This window comes from Pollachius pollachius, assembly GCF_949987615.1.
Source record: "Pollachius pollachius genome assembly, chromosome: 5".
Classification (NCBI taxonomy): Eukaryota; Metazoa; Chordata; class Actinopteri; order Gadiformes; family Gadidae; genus Pollachius; species Pollachius pollachius.
Window position 1 is genome coordinate 20,333,444 of NC_136938.1, and position 23,561 is coordinate 20,357,004.

General features: G+C 43.0%; 1 protein-coding gene across 1 annotated transcript in view; it reads right to left on the reverse strand.

Annotated features, from left to right (window-relative positions):
* LOC307075809 (CUB and sushi domain-containing protein 1-like) overlaps positions 1 to 23,561 on the reverse strand; it is a gene marked incomplete at its 3' end in the record, with an annotated part of 179,985 nt that overhangs the window by 68,469 nt on the left and 87,955 nt on the right. The window contains 13 exon segments of the mRNA XM_079736502.1: positions 745 to 870; positions 873 to 900; positions 7,470 to 7,639; positions 9,205 to 9,393; positions 9,864 to 10,079; positions 10,491 to 10,607; positions 12,898 to 13,086; positions 13,379 to 13,566; positions 14,405 to 14,543; positions 15,808 to 15,880; positions 16,692 to 16,813; positions 22,019 to 22,159; positions 22,936 to 23,121. Of these exon segments, the coding sequence (XP_079592628.1) occupies positions 745 to 870; positions 873 to 900; positions 7,470 to 7,639; positions 9,205 to 9,393; positions 9,864 to 10,079; positions 10,491 to 10,607; positions 12,898 to 13,086; positions 13,379 to 13,566; positions 14,405 to 14,543; positions 15,808 to 15,880; positions 16,692 to 16,813; positions 22,019 to 22,159; positions 22,936 to 23,121 (1,884 nt within the window).

A 23,561-nucleotide genomic window follows, 5' to 3' on the forward strand; every position in this document is an offset into this window, starting at 1 on the left:
GTTTTTGGATTAATTACAAAATGTGTGAGCAATTGTGAATTTACGCACAGCAACTCTCAAAAAAAAGGGGAAAACATTCAAAAGTAATCTGCAGTTGTGCTAACAGCGACTCGCATCCGTTTTCATTAGCTCCGGCATGCCAAACAACTTCTCCATGAGAGGTTGAAGAACTTTGGAACAACTCCCTGACTGGCTTTTGCGACTCTTTATTCCGGCAGGAAGGCCATTCTTCAGAAGGCTAACAAGTGGAAAGGAAAAAAAAAAAACGGGAAAAAAAAGGCACAAGTGCCACACTTCAGCACCGACAGCGTATTATACTGAACCACCACACCAGACAATTTCCCTGTGCTGCCATAGCAACCTGGTTTTGGCTGCTGCTAAGCTGAACTTCAATGAGGAGAGCCTGTGGCTGTGTGAGATCTGTACCTTGCCACCGCTGTTTCACACCGCCAGGGCCTGATGACTCGACACCAAGCGCCAAACCCTGTCTGCTCTGTGACCAGAAGAGCCAATACGCCACCATCGATTACCCATCAAGAGCTGGGTTACTGAATGACAACAACAGCACTGGCTTCCACCCCGGGTTGTATGGAGAGCTGATGAGTGGGTAAAGGACATCTATAGTACCACATTACCTTCTGTTTCCTAGCAGCGCAGTCGTTTTCCCAAGGTTACTTCCGTCGCTGTTTGAACCCACTCTCGTGGGCATAACAACAGTAAAGTAATGTGTAAACGGTAACTCACTATTGTACGTGAGACGAAAGCCCTGATTGGTTCCAGAGGCATTGCTGTTGAACTCCAACGAGAGGTCATTGGACGTGCTGTTGAGGACAACACTCAACATGTCGTCACGTGTGAAGTTGCCAAGAGACGAGAGGAGCTGTTTTCCCCGTCATACACCTGTATATAGAAAACACAGTGGAAAGACAAAAGAAGATAAGTGATAATATCAATACAATACCAATCTTAATAATAATATTATAACTATTACAGCCAATTAAGTGAATTGAAAGGTGAATTCGAGTGCATGTATCCTTGGTAGGACATGGTGTACTTCGTACTTGGTTCGTTCAAAGCAGGTCGAAGACGCCATTTATTGTGTGTGTGTGGTGTGTGGGTGTGTGTGTGTGCTGTGTGTGTGTGTGTGTGTGTGTGTGTGTGTGTGTTTTTGTGCATTAATATGTGGGTGCTTGCAAGTGTGTTGTCTGAACACTCACCAAGAAACGGAGACAAATAAGAAGTATAATTGAAGAAAGAAAAAACAGCAGAAGTGAGAGAGAGTAGTAGCGCAATTCAGATGACAGCTAAAACAAGTTTCTAATTGCAGAGTTGCCCTCCTGCTCTTCCTACCGAGTACTCACTTTACACTCTTGCTTTCCCTGGTGTGCTCTCTCTCTCTCTCTCTCTCTCTCTCTCTCTCTCTCATCTCTCTCTCTCTCTCTCTCATCTCTCTCTCTATCTCTCTCTCTCGTCTCTCTCTCTCTCTCTCTCTCTCATCTCTCTCTCTCTCTCTCTCTCTCTCTCTCTCTCCCTCCTCTCCCTCTCACCTCTCCATTTTCCCTGTCTCTTTTTTAAAATCAGTATGGTTAATGAAAAGCCCTGCAGCTCATAAATCACAATGTCACCATCTGCCACCCCCCACCCCCCCCCCCTCCATCCACACCCCATGCACTCACCGCCCCCCCTCACCCTCCAATAGAACAACTACCAACCCTTGGCATTTACAAAACATCTCCCCCCATCCCCTCTACCCTCACAGACCCCAACCCCCCCATATACTACCAACCCCTTGGCACTAACACACCTCTTCCGCCCCAACCCCCACTATGCTCACAGCATAACAAACCCCAGACTCCCCATTATTTCCCTCTGAATTAAGTGAAACGACTGTCCGCTCTACTGCCAAGGCATTTAATAGTCGCCGTTGGCCATTGGCAATATTCTCCTAGACAACAGGGGGCACTAGACACAAAACGCAACACACGGAAAACTGCAGTCGTGGTTACTGTTTCTGGAGGAAAGGTTTTCTCGTGTTGTTATGTAAAACATGGTTGATCCTGAGCTTTTCTTGCCCAATGCTGAGGATGATATCATTTGCAGAGTGCCAGCCATCTCCTTCCATGATTTTGCCCCCATTTGCGCATCTCTATACCCCTCTGCGGAAGGGTCGTAAACTTTTTTTTTTACGGAGTGGACAAGCTCAAAAAAACGCTCCTCAAATGCGTCCATCTTGAATAAACAACAAATTGAAATCCTCAGATCACATCAATCATTTGGATGCAGAGTTCGCACACTTCTCTGTGCGGAGCTTCAAAACTGTCAGGGTGTGCAACACGCGATAAACCGCCGCTTGAACGACGCGGTGCACGAGGCCATTTCTGGTTTCGTGCCACGGCACGCAGTTCATGAACAGCTACTAATAAATTGGGTTAGGGCCGCCTGAGGGATAATTAACAACACATAATACCAGCGAAGTGATACCTGTTGAGTTCGTTTAGCCAGACAGACCCAGGGATGAACATGCACAAAACGTTAAAGGGATCGTTGGCGGTATTCAGTATAAATTCCAATCAATCTCAAGTGACAAAAATATCCAACACTAAACCGCATTCATGCGGTGATATTCCAGGGGAATTGTAAACCAAAAATGTCTATTCATTTAGAATCCTGGCAACAGCATGGCATGCCGGCTTTGTGCTAATAAAGCCCACAGAATGTGGATGGAATGAGCTGTGATGTATCATGCCTCTGCATGACCTTCTGGTGTAATCACTGGGTCTTGTATATGTTAGACCCCCTGCACACCACACTACACCACCTTTCATAACTTCCTCTCTCACCCTATATTCCACTAGATCGATGCATCTCTCTCTCTCTCTCTCTCTCTCTCTCTCTCTCTCTCCTCTCTCTCTCTCCTCTCCTCTCTCTCTCTCTCTCTCTCTCTCTCTCTCTCTCTCTCTCTCTCTCTCTCATCTCTCTCTCTCTCTCTCTTCTCTCTCTCTCTCTCTCTAATGGCAAAGTTATAAAACTGGGAATCACTCGAGTTCTGCAAAGTTCTTTGGAGACTTCATATTTATGAGTTTCCCAAACACAAATAACAGAGGCCATACACTTGACTGTATCCAATCCATTTTCAATGGACATATCTTTACTCTCTCAGAAACAGGTGATTGTTTTTCTTGACCTTTACATCAAAGGTCCGCAATTAGGTTCCGCGTCCTTAGGGAAGCAATTGCGACGACTCTGACCTCTTTTTGAACATTAATCCTCAATATCTCCAATATAAACCGCTATTGATGGTCCCTACAGGATGTGGTTTTGTTATTTATGTTACAGCAACCTTAAGTAAGAATTGTTCCGCTTTCAGTAGCGTGGCATTTAACATTCTGCTCTTTTTATGGTCACACAGTATATACAGAGAGACATATGCTATGAAAATTGGTTAGCTCTTCAAGTGCAGACAAACAAATGGAAAAGCTTAATGAACTGATTTGCTCAGCTTTTAGGTTCCTGGATAACTGGAGAGTGTTTTATCTTCCCAACGGTTGATTGTTCGGCTGTAAACCAAAGGGATATCATTATGTACTGTATATATGCTTTCATAGTCAGGTCACTAAAATATTATTACAGCAATTAAAGGAAACGTATTACTTGCATTAATGTAAGGGAGAAACATAGAGACCGTTCATTCTGACGCAGAATTCTGAACGCTTTAGTAGAGTCATGGAGTGATGGGATTAGGAAATATCGAAGTGTGAATTGAAAATTATGACAAAATTGAAAAAATATGACCGTAATAAAAGCATAATAAAGTTTCTGTCTCATTAGTATAATTAAATACCTACAATTGTACCTCCAAAAGCACACACACGCACACACACACACACACACACACACACACACACTGAAAGGAACATGTTGCATCGTAATCGTCTCTCCTGGCTTCACTCAAAAATCTGTTACTTAATATAAATTCAAAATGACTTCTTCTATTTGTCCAGTGACAATGTTAACATTGGGACCAATCACGTTGTAGCGTGTTGCCATCTATGAAAGCTCCCACTCATATAAAGCCCACATCAGACTTTCACACTCTGGTTTACCCCTTTTGCACAAACCAATCCAGCCTTGAGGAATCCCATCACATTTCACCTTGGATATATTAACTGTTTCAATACAAAGTGGAGCGTGTTGTCGCAGAGAGAGTGTATATGCTCTGAATGCCATGTTGTGTGAGGTGAAGTCATGTGTTGTCGTAGAGATTCTACTGAGCCCTCCAATCATGCACACTAAGCCCACTGGCATGGCCTTGAGGATCACTAGCAGCCGTCTGATTGGCCCGAGTGTTGGTCTGTTGGATCGCCTTCTACTCTAGCTCTGACACAGCTGAAGCCATTTCACTTAATGACAAGAAAGCGGTGTGTGTGCGTGTGTGTGTGTGTGTGTGTGTGTGTGTGTGTGTGTGTGTGAGTGAGTGATTGTGTGAATGTGTGAGTGCATGCATGCGTGTGGGTGCCCGTATGTGAGTGCATGCATGCCTGTTTGCATGTGGGTACGTGTGCGTGTATGTATGTGTGTGGGTGTGTGTGTTTGGGTGTGTGTGGGGGTGCAGAGGGGCTTACATGTTTGGATGTTGGACCCCATGGTTAGAGTGTACTCTTTGTTCTTCTGCCCCCAGAATGCAGTACCAGTGGGAAAAGAAGTTAGGTCTTTGTAGACCAAAGAACTTCCTGAACATAACTACAAAGAAGACTTTTATTTTTTATCTCGTCAAAGACTTCAGTTGTTCTTTTTGCCAAAAAGCCCTAGCATTTTGTTTAGCTCACATCTTTAACCCCCACCTGAGTTTTATCCTGCAGTACAGATAATAACATGCTGTGAAGGCCAATTCGGTCGTAATCTAGGTTATCTTGTTTCAATAAACTAAGCGCTGTGTTAACGCCAACCATAATATACGATACCATACACGACTGCACACAAAACAATCTTGAACGCTTTCCTGCCCCTAATAATGGGATTTAATATAAAAATAAGGAATGGTTCATTTCAGGGCAATACTGAAAAACCCCACCTAACAAGATAAAAAATCTGCATACGCAGAACCTGCATTTAAGACAAGCCATTCAAATATCACAATGTGTTGTAGCATCAAAACTACCATTCAAAATTAACAAAACCACAAAAAATGGGTACTGCGTACAATACTATGCATTAAAGCCCTTTCTTTAGTAGAAAAAAATTGCCAAAAACCACACATAAACACACGGATGAAACAGCAGACTGCATTTTATAACAAAAAACTGCATTGTGCACTCTGTTGATTCGTGATATCTGTCTCTATTCTTCCCGCATCATTTCATAGTATTTTGCCTGGGTAAACAACAGCTAGCTTGCAAACATATTTATATTGTTCTTAATCACTGGGGCTTTCAGAGCTTAGCAGGCAACCCTCTAACAGAGGAGATATAGATCACATGACCGAAAACCCTTAGCCCTCATTTCAATAAAACAATATTTGCTCTGAGGTTACTGGAGAGAGCCTCTCTAATCAATAATATGGGGACTAGATTAATGCTATATTCAGAAATTAAATATGTTCACGATAAACATGACCTGCTACAATATTGATCATTTCTCTAATATTGTCATATGTAGGTACGATTTGAATTTGCTATAGGGAAACAAGCTGGAATGCATTAAAATGGAAATTGAAATGTGGTTGGTCAAATAAGTGTCCTCGATACATTAAAGATGCTATACACCTACATGGATGTATTTACATTTCAAAACACATGCTAAGTTATCATATTGGAAAATGATATGCATAGCTCCACACTTCAGTTCACAGGATGCGAGTGAAAACCAGCTAGGGTTTGTTGCCCTCATCTAATTGCTATTTACATGTAAATCCCACAAGTCACTGTCTCAATGTGTGCTATTGAAACAGTATGCAAATAAGGGCAAAGAGGTTGGGGGAAATATTTCAGGGTATGGCAAACGGCATTATCTGTAGGGAGTATTAATGAATACCTTGAGGGGGATTCATATCTTAAATATATTTTATTAAATCAAAAAAAGATCCCAGTGGGAAACACTCCCACCTTTTGCAACCCCCGTTAAGTCAGAGAGACTCCCCACTAATTCCACTGATGCAATCTAAACACAGACAAGCTCAGAGAGCGCTGAAGGCCTAACGCTGATAGAATACTCTAACCGCACAGTGTCTTAACCATGCCCCAAGGCGCCGCACTGCTAACGCACACAAAGCGGAGAGAGGGGGACTTTTAAGCTAGCGCTGGTGGACCCAGTGTGACTGTAAAACAGCTGCAAAGATGCTTCCTGACTAGCAACGAAACGGGCAGCTGCAGCCGCTCACACGAGGAAGAATTATGAGCCTCTGGAAGATTTGTGGCTTTCTCTTTAGGTCAGAGCGGCTCCACCGCACATGTCAGCAACCGTTTTATGTAAACCCATCAATGAATGAATATAAATCGTGACAGGTCCTGTGGTTAGCATTTATAGCTCTGCGGCAGATACGCAGGTCCATTGTAAATATCAGTGAAATAGGCCTGTGTATGAATGGCGTCCTCAGAGATCATAGCTAGTAACATGGCTCTGTGCCTTTAAAGAGACCCTCCTAAATGTCAACCCTTACACAATGCTTTATTTTTCCCCAAACATGTTAAAGCCAATAGTTTACCATCATAATCCAACTTGTGTGTGAAGCTCTGTGTACATGTTCTTCCCATAAGATTGTGCACAGTGAATTTTATGGTTCCTAAAGAAGTTGTGCTGCGGATGGTTCAATGGGTGAGCCTCTGTTTTTTGGCCAGATCCTAAGGTTCAAATCCCCAAAATGATTAATTGATTATTACGATTGCTTGTATTAAAGTAAATAATAAGATATATTTCAGTCTTTGTAATCAAAGTCTGCTAAATGTTAAAATGACAATTCCCACTGTATTTTTGCTAGGTTTATTGTTCAGGAGTGAACAAAGATGGAATAAATTACTGAACGAGTGAATGAATGAATATCAGCAGAGATAACAGCCAAAGGGGATATTAACATCACTATTGTCAGCTGTCAATCATTGTCTATTAATCCCAGAAAAAAAACATGACTTCTCGCTTTTCTAAAGGGAAAAAAGTATTTGTCTGTGTGTGTGTGTGTGTGTGTCTGTGTGTGTCTGTGCGTTTGTGTGCCTGTGTGCGTTCGTAAGTGCATTTATAGATAAAGCAAGTCTGTGTGTGAGGTGTGTCTGTGTTTATGTGTGTGTGTCTGTGTGCTTGCGTTTGTGTGCCTGTGTGCGTTTGTAAGTGTATTTATAAATAAAGCAGGGGTGTTTGTGGTCTGTGTGTTTGTATTTGTGTGTGTCTGTATGTGTGTGTGTATGTGTATATAAGTGTGTGCGTGCATGCGTGCGTGCGTGTGTGTGAATGTGTGTGTGTGACCATGCGTGTGCACGCACCTTCAGATAGTCTCCATCTTGCAATCCAAAATTCTCAGCTGTCAGTCTGATTCCTTGGCCCGTCTCCGTGGTGATGCGGTAGATGCACTCATGGTTGTTATCGTAGTTAGAGGGGAAATTCGGTGAGAGCAAGACGCCTTCTGGGCCTGTCGCCGAGCCCCCACACTCAGCTACGGCGGAGGAGGAGAGGAGGGAGAGAGAGAGAGAGAGAGAGGGGGAGAAAGGGGTGAGACGCAGGGAAAACACGGATCAAAATCAGTGCAATTCCACCTGATTATCTTCTGTCTATCTAATAAGCCCGAACGTGGGTTGCCTTGTGTGGAAAGTAAGGGGGGAAGAAGTGATGTGGACGGGAGACGTGCTCGCCCCATCGGTCTCTCTCTCTCTCTCTCTCGCTCTCTCTCTCTCTCTCTCTCAGGGTCTTTCTCTTCTCTTATCTGTCTCTTTTCTTCTCTTCTCTCTGAAATATGTGTGTTGTTTTGTCTTAAGTGGTTGAACAGAGAATTGATGCAATAACATAAGACAATCAATGAATATATATATATATATGAAAGAAAAAATGGGAGAGAGCAATTCAGAAGGACCGAGAGACAAGGAGAAAATGGAGCTAGACAAAGGAGAGTACTGAAATGGAGACGAGAACGAGGTGCACATTATGCAAATAGAGGGAGTAAGTAAAACAAGACAAGAGAGGGACAGATAATGCCTTAATTATCTTCTGGGTAAAAGCTAAAGCGAGACGAGCAGAAACAGCCAGAAGGATAGATGGACGCATGGGATTGAGAAATAAAAGGGGACATGAAAAAGGAAAGGCGGAGAGAGGAAAACAAGACAAAACCATGGGGGGGAGGGGGGTAAACTGATTTGTTGAGTGCCTGTCAGTGGTGCTCTCCTGGCAGAAGGTGCTTCAGCAGCATTATTGACTCCGCGCTTCACTCATTTGCTTTCCAGGGCTGGAGAGTCTCCAGCCAAAAGTTGTTAAATTACCACCAGCTACCAGGAAAAATTTGGTAAATTACCACCAGCTACCAGCCAAATGTGATGTAATGAGATACGAAATAGATCCAAGCCAAGGGAAGTTCCCGATGGGGTCCCCCCTCAATGCTGCTGCTCCGGCCTATAAAGCGAATTCCCGGTGGATACCGCCAGAGCAAAGGAGCTAATTCATAGCCTTACGCAAGCTAGTTCAGCTAAGCTAGTCCCTTACAGTCTATTGTGAGGTTTGAAGAGGAACTAACAACACCCTGCTCGATAAGGATATGGCCATCAGGAGCAGCAGTTAAAGAGGTCCATCTGCACCTGCTACTGTTCATAAATACAGTCTCTCGTCGCTGTATTATCTACTATCCCTTTGATAAGAGCTGATACTCATCCACTAATTACAAATAACTCAAAGACTCATTGGGGCCAAGTGACACCAAATGCCTACCAAAGGTTAGTGGCTACCACCGCGACTCCAAAGCCGAATAGTAGTGCATGAAAATGTGTTATTTAGTTACATTAAGTTACATTTTTTTGATAATTTGGGTTTGAATAAATGTCAACTGTAATTCAAGCATATGTTGCTGGCAAATGTGTATACTTTAAGACAAATAAGACATTTTGGTTATTGGCTGGAGCAAGATAAAAAAAAGTTTGTCTGCTAGCTGGCCAGTGTGCTAACTAGCCAAACAGTGTGCTAACAAGCCTTTCCCTCTGCTGCTGATGTCGGCACATATGCAACGTGTCTTCTTACCTATGCAGCGTGGTAGCGTGTTGCTCCAGACACGTCTGCCTCCTCCCAGACACGTGATCTTGCTGTCACCCTCGAGTCGGTAGCCATGGAAACAGGAAAAGACGAGCGAGTCGCCGACTTGAAATCGGAAGCCCATCCTCCTGCTGAACGCCGGAACCCCCGGATCCTCGCACGGTTCCAGGTCATATTCTGTGGGAGGCGTAAACAAGCATTAGACGGAATACTTAACTACCATAAAATATATCGGGGGTGTTTTTCGAATGAGCATGGTTACACTTGAGATCTTAACAAATCTGCCTCAAGCAGGAAATTGACATGTCTTATCATCAAATCTGATTTCTTTGTGAATGTGATAGCATCATCGTAACGTCACATCACAACGGCCGCCATTGGAGAGTAGGAGTGCTATTAGTAGCAATGGTGTTTTGGTAATTGTTAAGATATTATCATGAAATTACTTGTCATTATGTGGTGACCATGTTGTTTATGAAACTGCCACAGCGTTTCCCATGCTGGACGTTGCAAAAAATAGTTGGTTACGGTATATTCCGATTTATTTATGATTTTACAATGCTACAACTCCCACGAGTCATAACAAAATGGTTATAAATACTATTATGCATTCAGATGTAGAAACATTATAATCCAAATTCCCCTACCTGAGAAAGTTATGTTGAATCCCTCGTAACTCATTGAAAAATCCGATATGAATCGTAGTTGAGCGCTGAAGTTCCCGTAAAGACCCGCTTTGACACTAGGAGGCAGCACTGAGCCCGTGAGTCTCGCCACGGGGACAAGAAAGTTTCCATCCTCGGTTATTGACAGGTAGTCATGGTTCTCTTCCAAATGGAAAGTGTGGAACACGAGGTGTACTCCTGCCAAAAGAGTTCAAGATAGGGCTTCACGACGCTCATACAAAGCATACAAAGTGAGGTGGGCTCACAGTATTTTTTAAAGAGTATTTTATTTCCTGCCTGGAAATTAAAAACTTCTAGTAGAGCAATTTTTTGCAACTCTTGACTTCTCACCTCTTCTTTGTCTCCAAGGCTCATTGTGGGAGACAGCAAATCACTCCACACTAAACGTGTGTGTGTTTGTGTTTGTGCATGTGTGTATATGTATGTGTGCTTGAATGAGTGTGTGTGTGTGTGTTAGTGAGTTTATGAGTGAGTGAGTGTGTGCATGTACGTATGTTTACCTTAATGCATGTGTGCATGCTAACACACTTTCCCTCAAGCTTGTGTGTGTGTGTGTGCGTGTGCGTGTGCCCGTGTGTCACCTCTTACCTTTTCCATGTGAAACCTCAATGGTCCAGGTGCAGTTAAGAGAGTTGGGGTAGAAGTCAGGGAAGCCGGGAGAGAGAATGGTTCCCGTTTTACCATAGAAGTAGCCGCCACAAAGAGCTGCAGAAGAATAGGGGGGGAGAGAGAGAGAGATAGAGAGAGAGAGAGAGAGAGAGAAACATGAGCGAGGGAGAGAGAGCATGAAAGAGAGAGAGCGAGAGATGGAGAGAGCGGGAACGTGAGAGAGAGAGTTAGGAGAGAGAGAGATTGAGATAATGGCTGCCACAGACATAATTGTTTGGTGGATGACTGAGTGCTGTCCGCCAATCAGGGCTAAAGAGAGAGGTAAAGAGACACACAAAGGAAGGGAGCGAGACGGTGGACGGAGCACAGACACTGGGACAAAAGCGCAATCAAAGAAAGGTAGAGAGGGAGATGAAGAGAACAGTGCTATTGTATACGGCTGGTATCAAATGCAATAAGTAGCAAATAAAATGGGACACAAGTAAGTAACGTACTGAGAGTCTGTGCAACGCTGGATCACATAAAAGCTAAGAGGAAGTTTGGCCACCTTTTGTTACCCTTCTTTATGATTTTGTCTTGCTGTATTTATCTCTCTCTCCAACTCTCTCTCTTCATCTTTGCCCGCCCCCCTCCAACACACACTTGCAGAGTGGGATTTTGCACTGCAGTGGTAGAGTTGAGGCTGAGATGATTCAGTCTCTCTTCATCTCTATATCCTCCTCTCTGTTTCTCCTACTTAAACAGGACACTGCCTGACCCTTAATGAGGAGAGAGTTTAGTATGTATCTTTAAATGTATGTGTGTGTGCGTGTGTACGCGTATGTGTGCGTGTGTAAGCATATGTACGTGTGTATGTCCAATTTTGTTCGGCTGCAAATGAGTGTGAGCTGCAAGTGAAAAGCCGTAATCCATGTACTGAAAAGCTGAATAAAGGGCCTGCACCGACTTTCTATGTGACACCTTTCTCTCTGGATCCTGTGACAGCTTTTATTACAAGGCACAACGACAGAAGTTGTTTGTCTCTGGTGTGCTGACTAGTGCACTGTGACGATGGCAGAGAACACAACACAATGTTCAACATGTGGCCACGTCCTTTGAGCAAGGTCTTTGAATGACGGTTAACCGTTAATACTCGATGGGCTGGATGGCGAGCCCTCAGGGACCGCTTTGACTTAAGTCTTTGCGACGCACGCTTTTATGTTGAAAAGTGAATCTCTATAGCCATCCATCCACAGCTCTTAAGGGAGCGGGACTTAATTAAAACAGAAATACACACACACACGCACACATATATATTTATATATATATATCCACATATAACATGGGGTCTCGTGACAATCTGTTCCCATCATGTGTTTTAATGCCTTTGCAAATGCATTCCATGGGCTATTGTTGACTGTATGGCCACAGTGCCACTCAGCAATTACAGCTAGCTTAACAGGACTCCCCGTTGACCTGATTTCTATAGCTATAAGCTAACGCCGCCTCCACTGGAGTCGCCGCCGTCTGTATTGAACTAAACGCAACCCAAAAAACCAACCACCACGACTACTGCTGGGGCTGAAAGAGAGCATAAAACCTCTGAAGCCGGTAGAGACACAGGAGCGTTTCTTCTTTATGCTGATGCGACTAAAAGAGGTTATTGACCTCAGAGCGCCGAGTGGTGGCCATCCGTCATTATAATCCTCTCGGTTCCCTCCGATAACTGGCTTCAAGTAGAAATGTGCTTTGAACCCAATACCGCGGTTTACAAAAAAAGTAACCAAATAATGTGAGCAGCGCTTGCTGTGGCATTAATGATTGACTCATTTGAGATAGTTTCTCCAAACTGTACGCTCAAATATAAATGTCCTCGGTGATGGGGGGCCTTGGGCCATTTTAGGGTTTTAAACTCCACTTTCTGCCGGGGGTGTTTAGGAGGCTGGAGATAGTGAACGGTCGGAGCCACCAGCACATCAGTCTGGCCGCTCTCCTCTCCCTCTGGAGGTCTGCTCTTGGAGACATGCTACGACATGCTCCGATGCTTTTTTCAATTTCCAACCTATCTGTGTGACTCCATACAGATTTGGCACTGGGTATCAGTGCATTCCTAATGTTGACGTCACCCATCTTAATATGAGGTATAGCTCGGGAAATGTCTCAAGCCAAATTCTGAACTTTTATAGCTGTGTGTTACTGTTTGTGTGTGAGTGTATGTGTGTGTGTATGCTAATTTGTATGTAGCTGTTTGTGTGTGTGTGTGTATGTTTGTGTGTATGTATATATGTGTGTGTGTGTGGATCCTGTGTTTGCAATCCTAGAGCTGGAATCAGAGAGGGAAATAAAGGGAGAGAGAGAGAGAGAGAGAGAGAGAGAGAGAGGGCGAGAGAGGGAGAACATTTGTTACCATCACAACTAGGAAGAGCATGACTCCACTGATGGATTTTCTCGCAGATGATTGGCTCCTGGTCGCTGAGCGTGTAGCCGAGGTCACAGGTGAACGACACTTGAGACCCGATAGCGAAGCTGTTGCCCCGCCGACGGCCGTTTACAGGGATGCCAGGGTCGAGGCACGAGTCCGACTCCATCATCACACCTGAGACACAGAAACAACCCCAATCGTCGATGGTCTAGGAGTCACTGAGCACTGTGCAATGTTGCTCTCTCTAAATCGATCAATGTATGTGGCCTATGGGTTACAGACACACATTTTATCTCGCCATCTTATCTTGTTTTATATGTTATCTTGTCTCATATAACCCATTCAGTTCATCTGAATTTAAACCTTAATCGTATAACATCTGATCTCCATCTTCTATCTACTCTCGCATCTTATTTTCCTTCCTTCCAACAGTCAATCCCACATCTCCGGCCTAAGTGTGCCGTACTCTCGTATCTGATGCTGAAGCCGGCGGCCGAGCGGCTGTTGTCGGTGGTGAACAACAGGAAGAGGAAGTTGGAGGTGGAGATGAGGAAGTGAGGCGCTTGGGAGCCGTGGTACTCTCCGATCACCGGGGAGGACGTCGAGGGTCCGTCTCGGATCTCCAGCGTGTCGTAGTTGACCTCCGTCTGGAACCTTGGTGGGCGAAACGAAACCGAAAGAGTTAGATGGGGCTAACCTCTGGGAGCCAGCTCGGATGCTGGCTGAAGGAATGACCTAAGAAGGATGATGAACTTAGAGCCTTGGAATTAAAGTTTTAGCATGAACCAGTGCTTAGCAGTGCGTGCGTTAGCACTAAACATTTTCCCCAGTTGGATAACCCTGTCGTCATTTTGGAGTTAGGGTCAATTCCCATCTGTGCTCTTTCCAAAATAATATTTTATTGGCTTGGTTTTGTTTAATTCGACTAGACACGGTGCTGCAGTTAAGCCTTACATTGCTTATAATTCTGCTGTTAGTGGCCACGATTTGAATGGGGATTTGATGATATCGGGTCTACATTGAGACAATTATCAGGCCAAAGAGCGACCATGGAAAAAACCAAACCTGTTGCATTCTCTGAACTCCACAGCCATCGTCAATCAATGAACTTATTTAAAAAGGTATGGCTAACATGTAACCTTTCTTTATGCTCCAGGAGAGCTTTACCCCGCTTTTGTCATCAGAAGTCATAGTGAAGGAAGTTTCACAATGTTGCGTGAAAGCCACTTAAACCATACACCATCGGCATATGCCTCAAAGCACACAGCTTCGTTTTGGAACAATGAGTGAATTTACAATAACGGTGATAAGCCAAATTCACACGGGTTTCCTCCTATTTCCACCATATGCTCTACAGTGCTCTGCCGTCTCGGTAAGTGGGGAGAAAGCTCTGCTCACCGACAGAAGCTCCACCTGGCAGGCAGACTAAGTGACTTAGCGAATAAGTACTTATCCCAGACTCCACCGGCTCCCAAACAAAGAACTCACTTACCTGTCGAAGTGTATCTTCACCGCGTGATCTGGTTGGGCCTCGATCACCCACTGGCAGTTCAGAGAATCTCTGTAGAAGGACGGCCAGCCCGGAGACAGGAGGACGCCGTTGGGAGCGGTGAGGTGCCCTCCACAAGGAGCTAGGTCGGAAACATAAGATATTCATGTTATTCATGTTATTCAAATGAAGGCTTATAAGATATTCAAAATATTAGATTGGTATTTAAGTAATATTTTTATTTAAGTAATCTGTGGTTTTGGAATAAAGCAGTCTCTCAAGACAGACGAGTGGCTCGCATGATCATTTTACGTGCTCCGCCCAACATGTATGTACTTTACAAAGTAACTGGATCCAATAATCCAGAACCCCTGATCCAAGGTACATCTGCCAATCACGACACGTTGTTATGCTATGTATTACAATAATCGGCTGGCAGCCTTAGTTATGACACGCTGATAAAGGACTTTCATGAATACAGTGTGGTGATTGGTCGAATTACCTTGGATCCGGTTCTGGATTTCTTTTGTTGTTTGCTGCTACTTAAATTACAGACGTGTAGGACGGAGCATTCAAAACAAATCAAGAGATACCAAGTGTGGTCAGACATGATTAGTATATTTTATTATTTTTCTATAATTCAACATTTCTCTTTTAATGATAGTCCTCGAAACAGTTTTTAAAACATGATTACTGCTTATGTAAAGCATTATTGAGTGCACTGAGCCTCAAGGGTGCTAAATAAATAAGCCTTGCTTAGATAGTTAACTTTGCTTGCTACAAACAACATACCGGTACTGCATCTAAACAATGGATTATTTTCTGCATACCAGTCGGCAACCCATCCCATCCACAGCTCCCAAAGCACTTCAGTGTGTTTTTGTTTCCCAGCTGCCCGTGGCTGTGTGATTGGTTTTAAAAACTCTTTGGTTGCTGGAGTGTAAGGCTCTACAGTATTCACACCTGCATGGCTAAGGGCTGTTGTCTAGCATAAGGCCTACACACCGTGTAAGCCGTTTAAAGGTAAAGCACATATTTTGAAGGCTTGGTTCCATCATGTCACGCACTTGTGCTGAGGAACCCTAGTTTTGTTAAGTTAGTTGTATTTATTCATTTGAGTTATGTGATGTGGGCATAAATGTGTTGACTTTAACATTGCACTGCCATGAGGTAGGACCTTGGATAATAATTGAATATAAATATGAAACTATTTTGACTGAATCAACTGCAAACCAACGTGAACCAAATTTAAATATATATATATATATATATATATATATATATATATATATATATATATATATATATATATATGTTTATGAATGTGTATGCATAGGAATATGTGTGTGTGTGTGTGTGTGTGTGTGTGTGTGTGTGTTTGTGTGTGTGTGTGTGTGCATGAGTACCTTCACATCGTGGTACCGCCGCAGACCACACAACATTTCCTTCCTGAACAATGCAGGTGACCTGATCTGACCCCTGTGAAAAGCCCTTTCAGTTCATTAATCTGTTGTTGTTGTTGTTGTTTTAACTGCATTCAGCATAGAGCAGCGTCCGTCACACACAGCTTGATTTAAATAATCAATTAACCAATCAATACATGAATAGAAGCATCTTGTGCAAACGACAGAGAATTTATTTCTTATTTGTTACCATGCTGTTATCATAGCTTGTCAAATCCCGCCGTTGAACTTTAAAAGCATTCTCACGCAGATGTGATCCGTCGATGAGTGTGGCATTAGCAAAAGGTGAGTGGGTTTGAAGAGGTTATTTAACAATCGATCAGCAGAGGCCGTCAAAGGAACGAACAACCAAGATCGGTTTAGAAGGACTGATTTACCGGTCAAGTCGGACGTCATCAAAATTTGACAGCAGACATTTTATTGTATGACAGTCCTGCACTTGTGTGTTTAGGTGTGTGTATTTGGGTTTATGTAGTCTGTCTGTGTGAGTGCTTTTGTATCTGTATGTGTGTGTGTGTGTGAGTTTGTGTGCCAGTGTGTATGCGTGTGCACGCCCTTGGGCATTAGTGGGAATTAGTCGTTTTGTGTGTGGTGTGTGTGTTCCTGTAGGCATAGGTGTATGTGCCAAGCATGCAGAATGAATCTAAACATGTGAATATCGATGAGAGAGAACCAACCAACGGTGGCTTCTGCCGTGAGTCTCAAATGTAGTGAGGAATGATAATCTTGGTCCGAGGGAATTTTCGGCCAAAGCATGCGTAAACACAGGCACAAAAAGGAATCAGTGTGCACGCCATGCTGTGTGGGTGTAGCAGTCCGCCGCTCACCTGGGTCCTGATGAAGCCCTGATCGCAGTGGAAGGCCACGGAGCTGCCCAGGAGGAACTGGTCCCCGAACCGCTGGCCGTTCACAGGCACCCCTGGGTCGTGGCACTCATTCTGGCCGAAGGCTGGGGAGAGAGACACAGGTATCAACATGGGGATGTGTGTCCATAGTGCATGGAGAGTCATATGTCTAGATGTTTGGGTTTATACATGAAGATGTGTATCCATGCATGGAGAGTCATATGTCAAGATGGTTACACATAGACCTAATGTATTATATATTTATATAAACATAGCCAATTCATGATGTAAAGATGTATAGCTGTACTTACACGTAGACATACATTCTGTATAACATATGTACATACACACTGACGTTTATTATGTCAAGATGTATGTATTCAAACAAACCTTCTGTACATTATGTAGAGCCATAGACACATACTTTATGCATAGACATATGCAGAGATGTATGTACACATAGACATACATTATGTGTAACATATGTATACACACATAGACATACATTATGTATAGACATCTGTATAGATGTATTTACACAGACAATATACATATATAATGCTTGAATATGTGTTTATGTGTGTATATAAGTAGAACAGATAAAAGGGGAGATATTTGGTAAAAAGGTAGTACTTTAAATACCATCGATCTTAATGTATTGTTATTTTGAACAAAAGCATATTCTTTGAAGAAAAAGTCATCTAGAAGGGGGCAGCAAAAATTGTGAGTGCTTATGTCAATGCATTGTTCTGGAATCGGGATCACACGATTGAAAAACAACAAAAGAGACGGACACAAAACAAATAATAAGGCGATTGAAAACAAAACGACGTAATTGCAGTGTTGTCCCCGTGCGCATGACTTCCTCCCTGATTCAGAGCTGGGAGACTGCCGTGATGTCAGTGTGGAATCAGCCCTGTCATGTTTGTCTTATATTATCTCCCTTGCAGAGATTAACCTGATCCCGCTGGATCACACACCCGGCAATTGGACACCTCTCAGGTTGATTAGCTACTGATGCAGAGGCAAGGGGAACACCAGCCAATCAGTGGAAGACGGAGAGCGAGAGAGAGAGCGAAAGACAGTGCAACATAACTTGCTTCATAAACCCACGCCCACACACACACCCCCACATACACACACACACACACACACACACAAACACACACACACACACACACACAAAATTGCATAATGATGTATGTAGGTAGGCAGGCAGGCAGGCACACACACACACACATACACACAGACTTATGTACGATATGGTCACATACTCGCATACACACAATCATGCACATTTGCAAACACACACACATTCACACACAAACACACTCTCTTAAACACCAAGGCAGATGCTGTGTCAGAAGCCTTGCTCTACAATCTTTTCTCATTTCAAAATGAATAAGGACAACATTGTTCTCCCGCTTTTGTTCCGCGAACGGGATGCGATGCAGTGTTGATGGCTCCGGCGTTGACTTCGCTAAACCTATAACCCCAATTAGACCCGTATTGGTTAGACTCATACGCGTGCTGCTCCGAGATATATACGCAGAGTTCTCTGCGAGGATCAAGTTGCTTAATCACTGTGAGATGAGAAAGATTAGATGAGCTCCCTGGTTCTGATATGGCTACATACATTTTCATCAAGATGGATTCAGTGCGCAAAATGGCTCTGATTACACTTCAAGGAGCGGAAGAAAATCACGGCCAAACAACATCAATTCACAGAATAAGCCCATGACAGAAATATCAAAGCAGTGGGGGGGGATATGTGTATGTGTGTGTGTGTGTGTGTGTGTGTGTGTGTGTGTATCAGAAAGGAGGCGGGGGGGTGGGGGGGAAGTGGTTAGGGAATGCCTTAAATAACTGAAGCTCTCTGCTGTAGTAATGGATAAAAACAGCACAGGGATTGTAGCTGCAAAAGGTGTGCGGGTCTTCAGAGACGGCTCCGGTTGAAAAACAGAGCAGTGGAAGAGAGTCTCGTGGAGGAGAGCCAACAGAGAAAGGTCAGACAAAGGGACAGTGATTGGGGGGAGGGGGGGGATTGGGTTAATAAATGGCTACATGTGCGATGGCGGAAAATAGAAGAAGAAGAAGCGAACGAGAAAACACAAGATGAATAGAAGAGGACGGGGAACATCAGAGAGAGAGAGAGAGAGAGAGAGAGAGAGAGAGAGAGAGAGAGAGAGGAGAGAGAGAGAGGTGGTGATGGTGGTGGGGAGGTGACTGCAAAAGCCAAGAGAAAGCAACAATCCTCAAAACTCATTTCAGCTTTACACACACACACTGTAATTCCATTATAGTATCAAAGGTGCGTGCGCGTGTGTCTATGTGGGTGTGTATGTGACTGTGTGTGTGTGTCTATGGGAGTGTGTATGTGACTGTGTGTGCCTGTGTACGTGTGTGTGTCTATGTGCGTGTGTATGTGACTGTGTGTACCTGTGTACGTGTGTGTGTGTGTGTGCGTGTGTATGTGTGTGAAGGTTTGTGTGTAGTGAGCATCTTTGGCAGAGAGAGATGTGGCAATAATGTGTTTTTTTGCGAGAATAAAGATGGAAAGGTGGGACAGAGGGACGGAGAAAAGGGCAAATCAGATTAGAAAGTAAGAGCGAAAAGAAAGAACGAACGAGAGAGAGAAAGAAAGACAGAACAAAATAAAAAGGAGAGAAGGAAAGGGTGAAAGAAAACAAGTAAAAAAGAAAGAAAGGAAACCTCAACCAGATGTGAATAGAAACGTCTCAAAGCTAAGCATGTTTCATCCTACAAGTAGTATCATCTGTTTGAAATAATCAGAAAAGAAATGCTGACCTTTTGCCATAGACATTCACGGTTGTCCAGAAACACATTATAGCAAGTCACAGAGCCTCCCTGTGGCTTTGATCAGCAGGAGCCTTTCTTGTGATTCATTAGAATTGCATGGAAACACTGTCTACTATTGGTCTTTGAGGGCGCAGGTTGTACATATCTGTGTTCTGCGGCCGTTATCCAAGAACCAATAAGGACGTACGTATATTTAAAAGGCAGCAGAATTCATATTGTCATACCATTTATCATCAAGATCTGGAGCAATCTCAAACACCAATGCCTATAGGGCAACCTGCCTGACCAAGTCCACCAGAATATTGAATATAGAATGCTACTATATTTATATAGAACAGATATAGTGTGCATCTAGTGAATGCATTTAATTAACATTGCAGCCAACATCGCATTAACTGTTGCTCGTCAATTAGAGTCAATTAACCTTAATTTGAATACATACATTAACATGTTAAGACCGGAGCCAAGTATCTGTTGCTCCGGTCTTAACATTTAAACTCACCACGGGAACAGGGTCGAGTAAATTACACATTTATCCAGACCTCAAGCCTTCAAACTCCTACATATCCTCGTCTCTGATTGGTCAGCCGATGCTATACTAAGCTCAGAATGTGATTTACCTCACATGACTCTTCTGAGCACGACAACACGTGTCATCTATGCAAATCCTTACCACGGAGCCTGCAGCCTCGTACGCCAACAACGCCCCCCCCCACCCCCAACCCACCTGAAAACAAACCGCCGCCCGTTCTGATAAAACCATTTTTAGCCATTGAGACCGTATGTTTTTGAGTCCCAATTTCTCTTTCAACACAGAGCTATAGTTGCTGCTCTGCTCATCCCTACCTCCTGTTTACAGATTTGCAGCGCTGTATGAAGCAAAGAGTGTGCCTGCAGCAACGCAACATCTAAATTCATTTATGCATTAAATGTTAATAGGCCAAATTAAAGAACGTGGAAGTCTGGGTGCCAGGGTCCCAATGCAGACTAGAGTCTCACCAGATAAACGATGTTTACCCTTTTGAAGGAAAACCAAACCTTAAAACAACTTACTTTAGATGCAAATACGATGATTTAGAAGGGGTAGTTAGCAGTGATACGGATTGATACTGTTCCAGTTTGAAAAACATAAGATACAAAGTAAATATGGACACAAATTGCCCTATATAGGTTGAGCGCACGTTCCATGGTACAGCTACCGGTAATGTCAATCTAACATTCTGCCTACACCCCTTAAATCAAATTATGGTAAGTGCCTTGGGCAAGAGAGCGAAAGCCTGAACAGCAATTGAGCTCGGCCCCTAAATAAAAAATGGTGTCTACCTGAAGTTGTCAAGAAGGCTTTTTATAAATGCTGATGGTGGGTTCAAAAAGGGTCATTGAATTATGATAGGCCAATTATCTGCAGACAAATGCAACAAATGGTATGCATTTGGAATATGGAATCAATGTGTTGGGTCAAAAATGGCATTGCAAAAGTGTAATGAAGTTAAACACATAGTGTCCACAGGAAATAATATGTTTGTAAATATATATTGTTTAAGAGCCAAAAGAGTTCTGGGTTTGAACCCCAATGTACACTGTCTTACTGTGGGTATTCTAGTTATAAAACAGTATACAAATACATAGAAGATAATCATTTATTGAAGATTCTGTAGAAGTAAACAGTTCAACAAGTTCAATGCGGTACGGTATTCATTAAATGCCAACAAATCTCGGTTGAATTAACATGAGCCTTTCACTAAATATGTGATTCCTCCAGAGATGAGGAGCTTCATCTGGCATGTTCGCTTGAAAAATGTCGACTTGCAGAGGAGAACAAGAGACTGAGTCTTGTGGGAATAAAGGGTGCACAGAACATGGCTGCATGGAAGAGAGACTCAAATGAAAGAGTATCACGGCTCAGGTGGAACCATTTAAACAGCTCTCTGGGTTAATCCCTGCGTTGGGAGAAGCTAGACGAGAATGAGAGACACAACCCCAGCAGCGCCTGGACAGGCATAGCCAAGACCGAATAAGCAGTCAAGCGGGGACACATGCAAACATAGCTTGATTGTTATGCTAGCCTACTAGCATGCTCCATGTCTACATGCCACAATGGGAATGGGAATTAAACCTCTTTGTTTGTCCTTGGCCATATGGCCATTTGCACACTGCCATTTTGTAATTATTGTCAGACTTGAATCATTAAGATGGGGAAAATATGCAAATTGTGTGCGTTTACACAATGATAAAGGGAACATGTTTTGGAAATGATGTACTATAATCCCATGAATAACGGTATTATGGTTGAAAAGAAATGTGCAGAAATGTGAGTGTGGAATTTCTTAAGTAAAAAAGGAATTATTAGAATCCCTACAATGAGTATATCTGTCAAATGAATGAACTGCATCAATATGACAAATAAATGAAACCGTCAGCAATTGAATAAGTTCCAATCAGTTTCTCACACACACACGCACACACAAAATACACAAAATGATACATACTGGTGTAGCTGATGTTGAAGCCTTTCCCAGTATTAGAGTGGTCGGACTGGAACTCCAACCTCATGATGTGTCCATTAGAGGCGATCTGGGACGGAACATCTTTGCCAGAGAATGTTCCAAATGTGGTTGGCTCTGAAAGACCTGACACAGAAGAGGGGAGGGCGACATGAGAGAACTCTCTCTCTCTCTCTCTCTCTCTCTCTCTCTCTCTCTCTCTCTCTCTCTCTCTCTCTCTCTCTCTCTCTCTCTCTCTCTTTCGTAAGGAAGAAGTGATGTATATACTGTATATCTATGTGTGTGCATCGCTTTGATGAATAGATTCAAGTCATCAACATGTCTGGACAAACGAGATCAACAGAATCCAAGACATTGTAAAGCAGTATATTGCAATGACTGCAACCCCATTAATTGATTTGCAATTTTCGAAAGTCATTTGGAATGGGCCTTGACTGAAAAAAATGTTTGCACTCTCAGCCAATCAACCCACACATTTATCTTGGATAGCAAGTCAAAAGATGACTTTGTCAAGCCAGCTGGAATCAATAGTGTTTATTGCACACAGCAGGCATATTTGTCTCTGTTAGAGTGAAGTGATAAAGGTGCTTGACGATATAAAGAAAAAAACTGTGAGGCACAATCAAATGATTACCAGACTCTCTATTCTGCAAAATCCATTAAATACCTATTTTTGAACACTTAAAATGTGTCACTAAAAACACAAATAAATAAAAACAAAATCACTTGTTTTGCCAAAACATCACTGTTGGATTATTGCCATCTATGTCATGAATCAATTGCACTTAAAGACAAACAAAAACCAGAACAAGAACAAGAATCTTTTTTTATTTTTTACACTCCCAATAGTTTGTAAGATCAAGCTGTCCCTTACAATGAGAGATGATACAAACAAAGCTTACCTTCGTCCTTCACCACCAGCCAGTCGAACTGGGGCTCCAGCTCAAAATCAGAGAACAGGAGGTGGACGCGGCTGCCCGGCTCGGAGATGATGAGCCACACGCAGTTGAGGTTATTGCCGTACTCCTCGGGGTAGTTAGGGGACAGGATGGTACCCGACGCAGAGGTGAAGTTGAAGAAGCACGAAACTACAAAAGGAAAAAAGAACATTATTTACGAGTTAGCAATGTATAGGTGTGCTGAATAGATTTTAGGAAAAGTGACTGGAAGGTGAATGAAAGAAAGAAAGAAAGAAAGAAAGAAAGAAAGAAAGAAAGAAAGAAAGAAAGAAAGAAAGAAAGAAAGAGAAAGAGAAGAAAGAAAACAAACAAAGGCTACAGAAACGAGGGCTAGAAAAACAAAGAAAAAGAGTTGAAGAAACAAAGAAAGAAGGCAATAAAAAAGTCAAGAAACAAAGAAGGACGGCAATAAAAAGGTCAGGAAACAAAGAACGGACCGAAGGAAGAAAGAAAGAATCAACCGAGGAAATGACCAAATAATAAACACCAAGAATAAAGAAGGGGGGGGAACGAAAGAAAGTGTGACGAGAAAGCCCGGAGAAAAGGGCTTTCTCCGAAAAGGGCTCTTT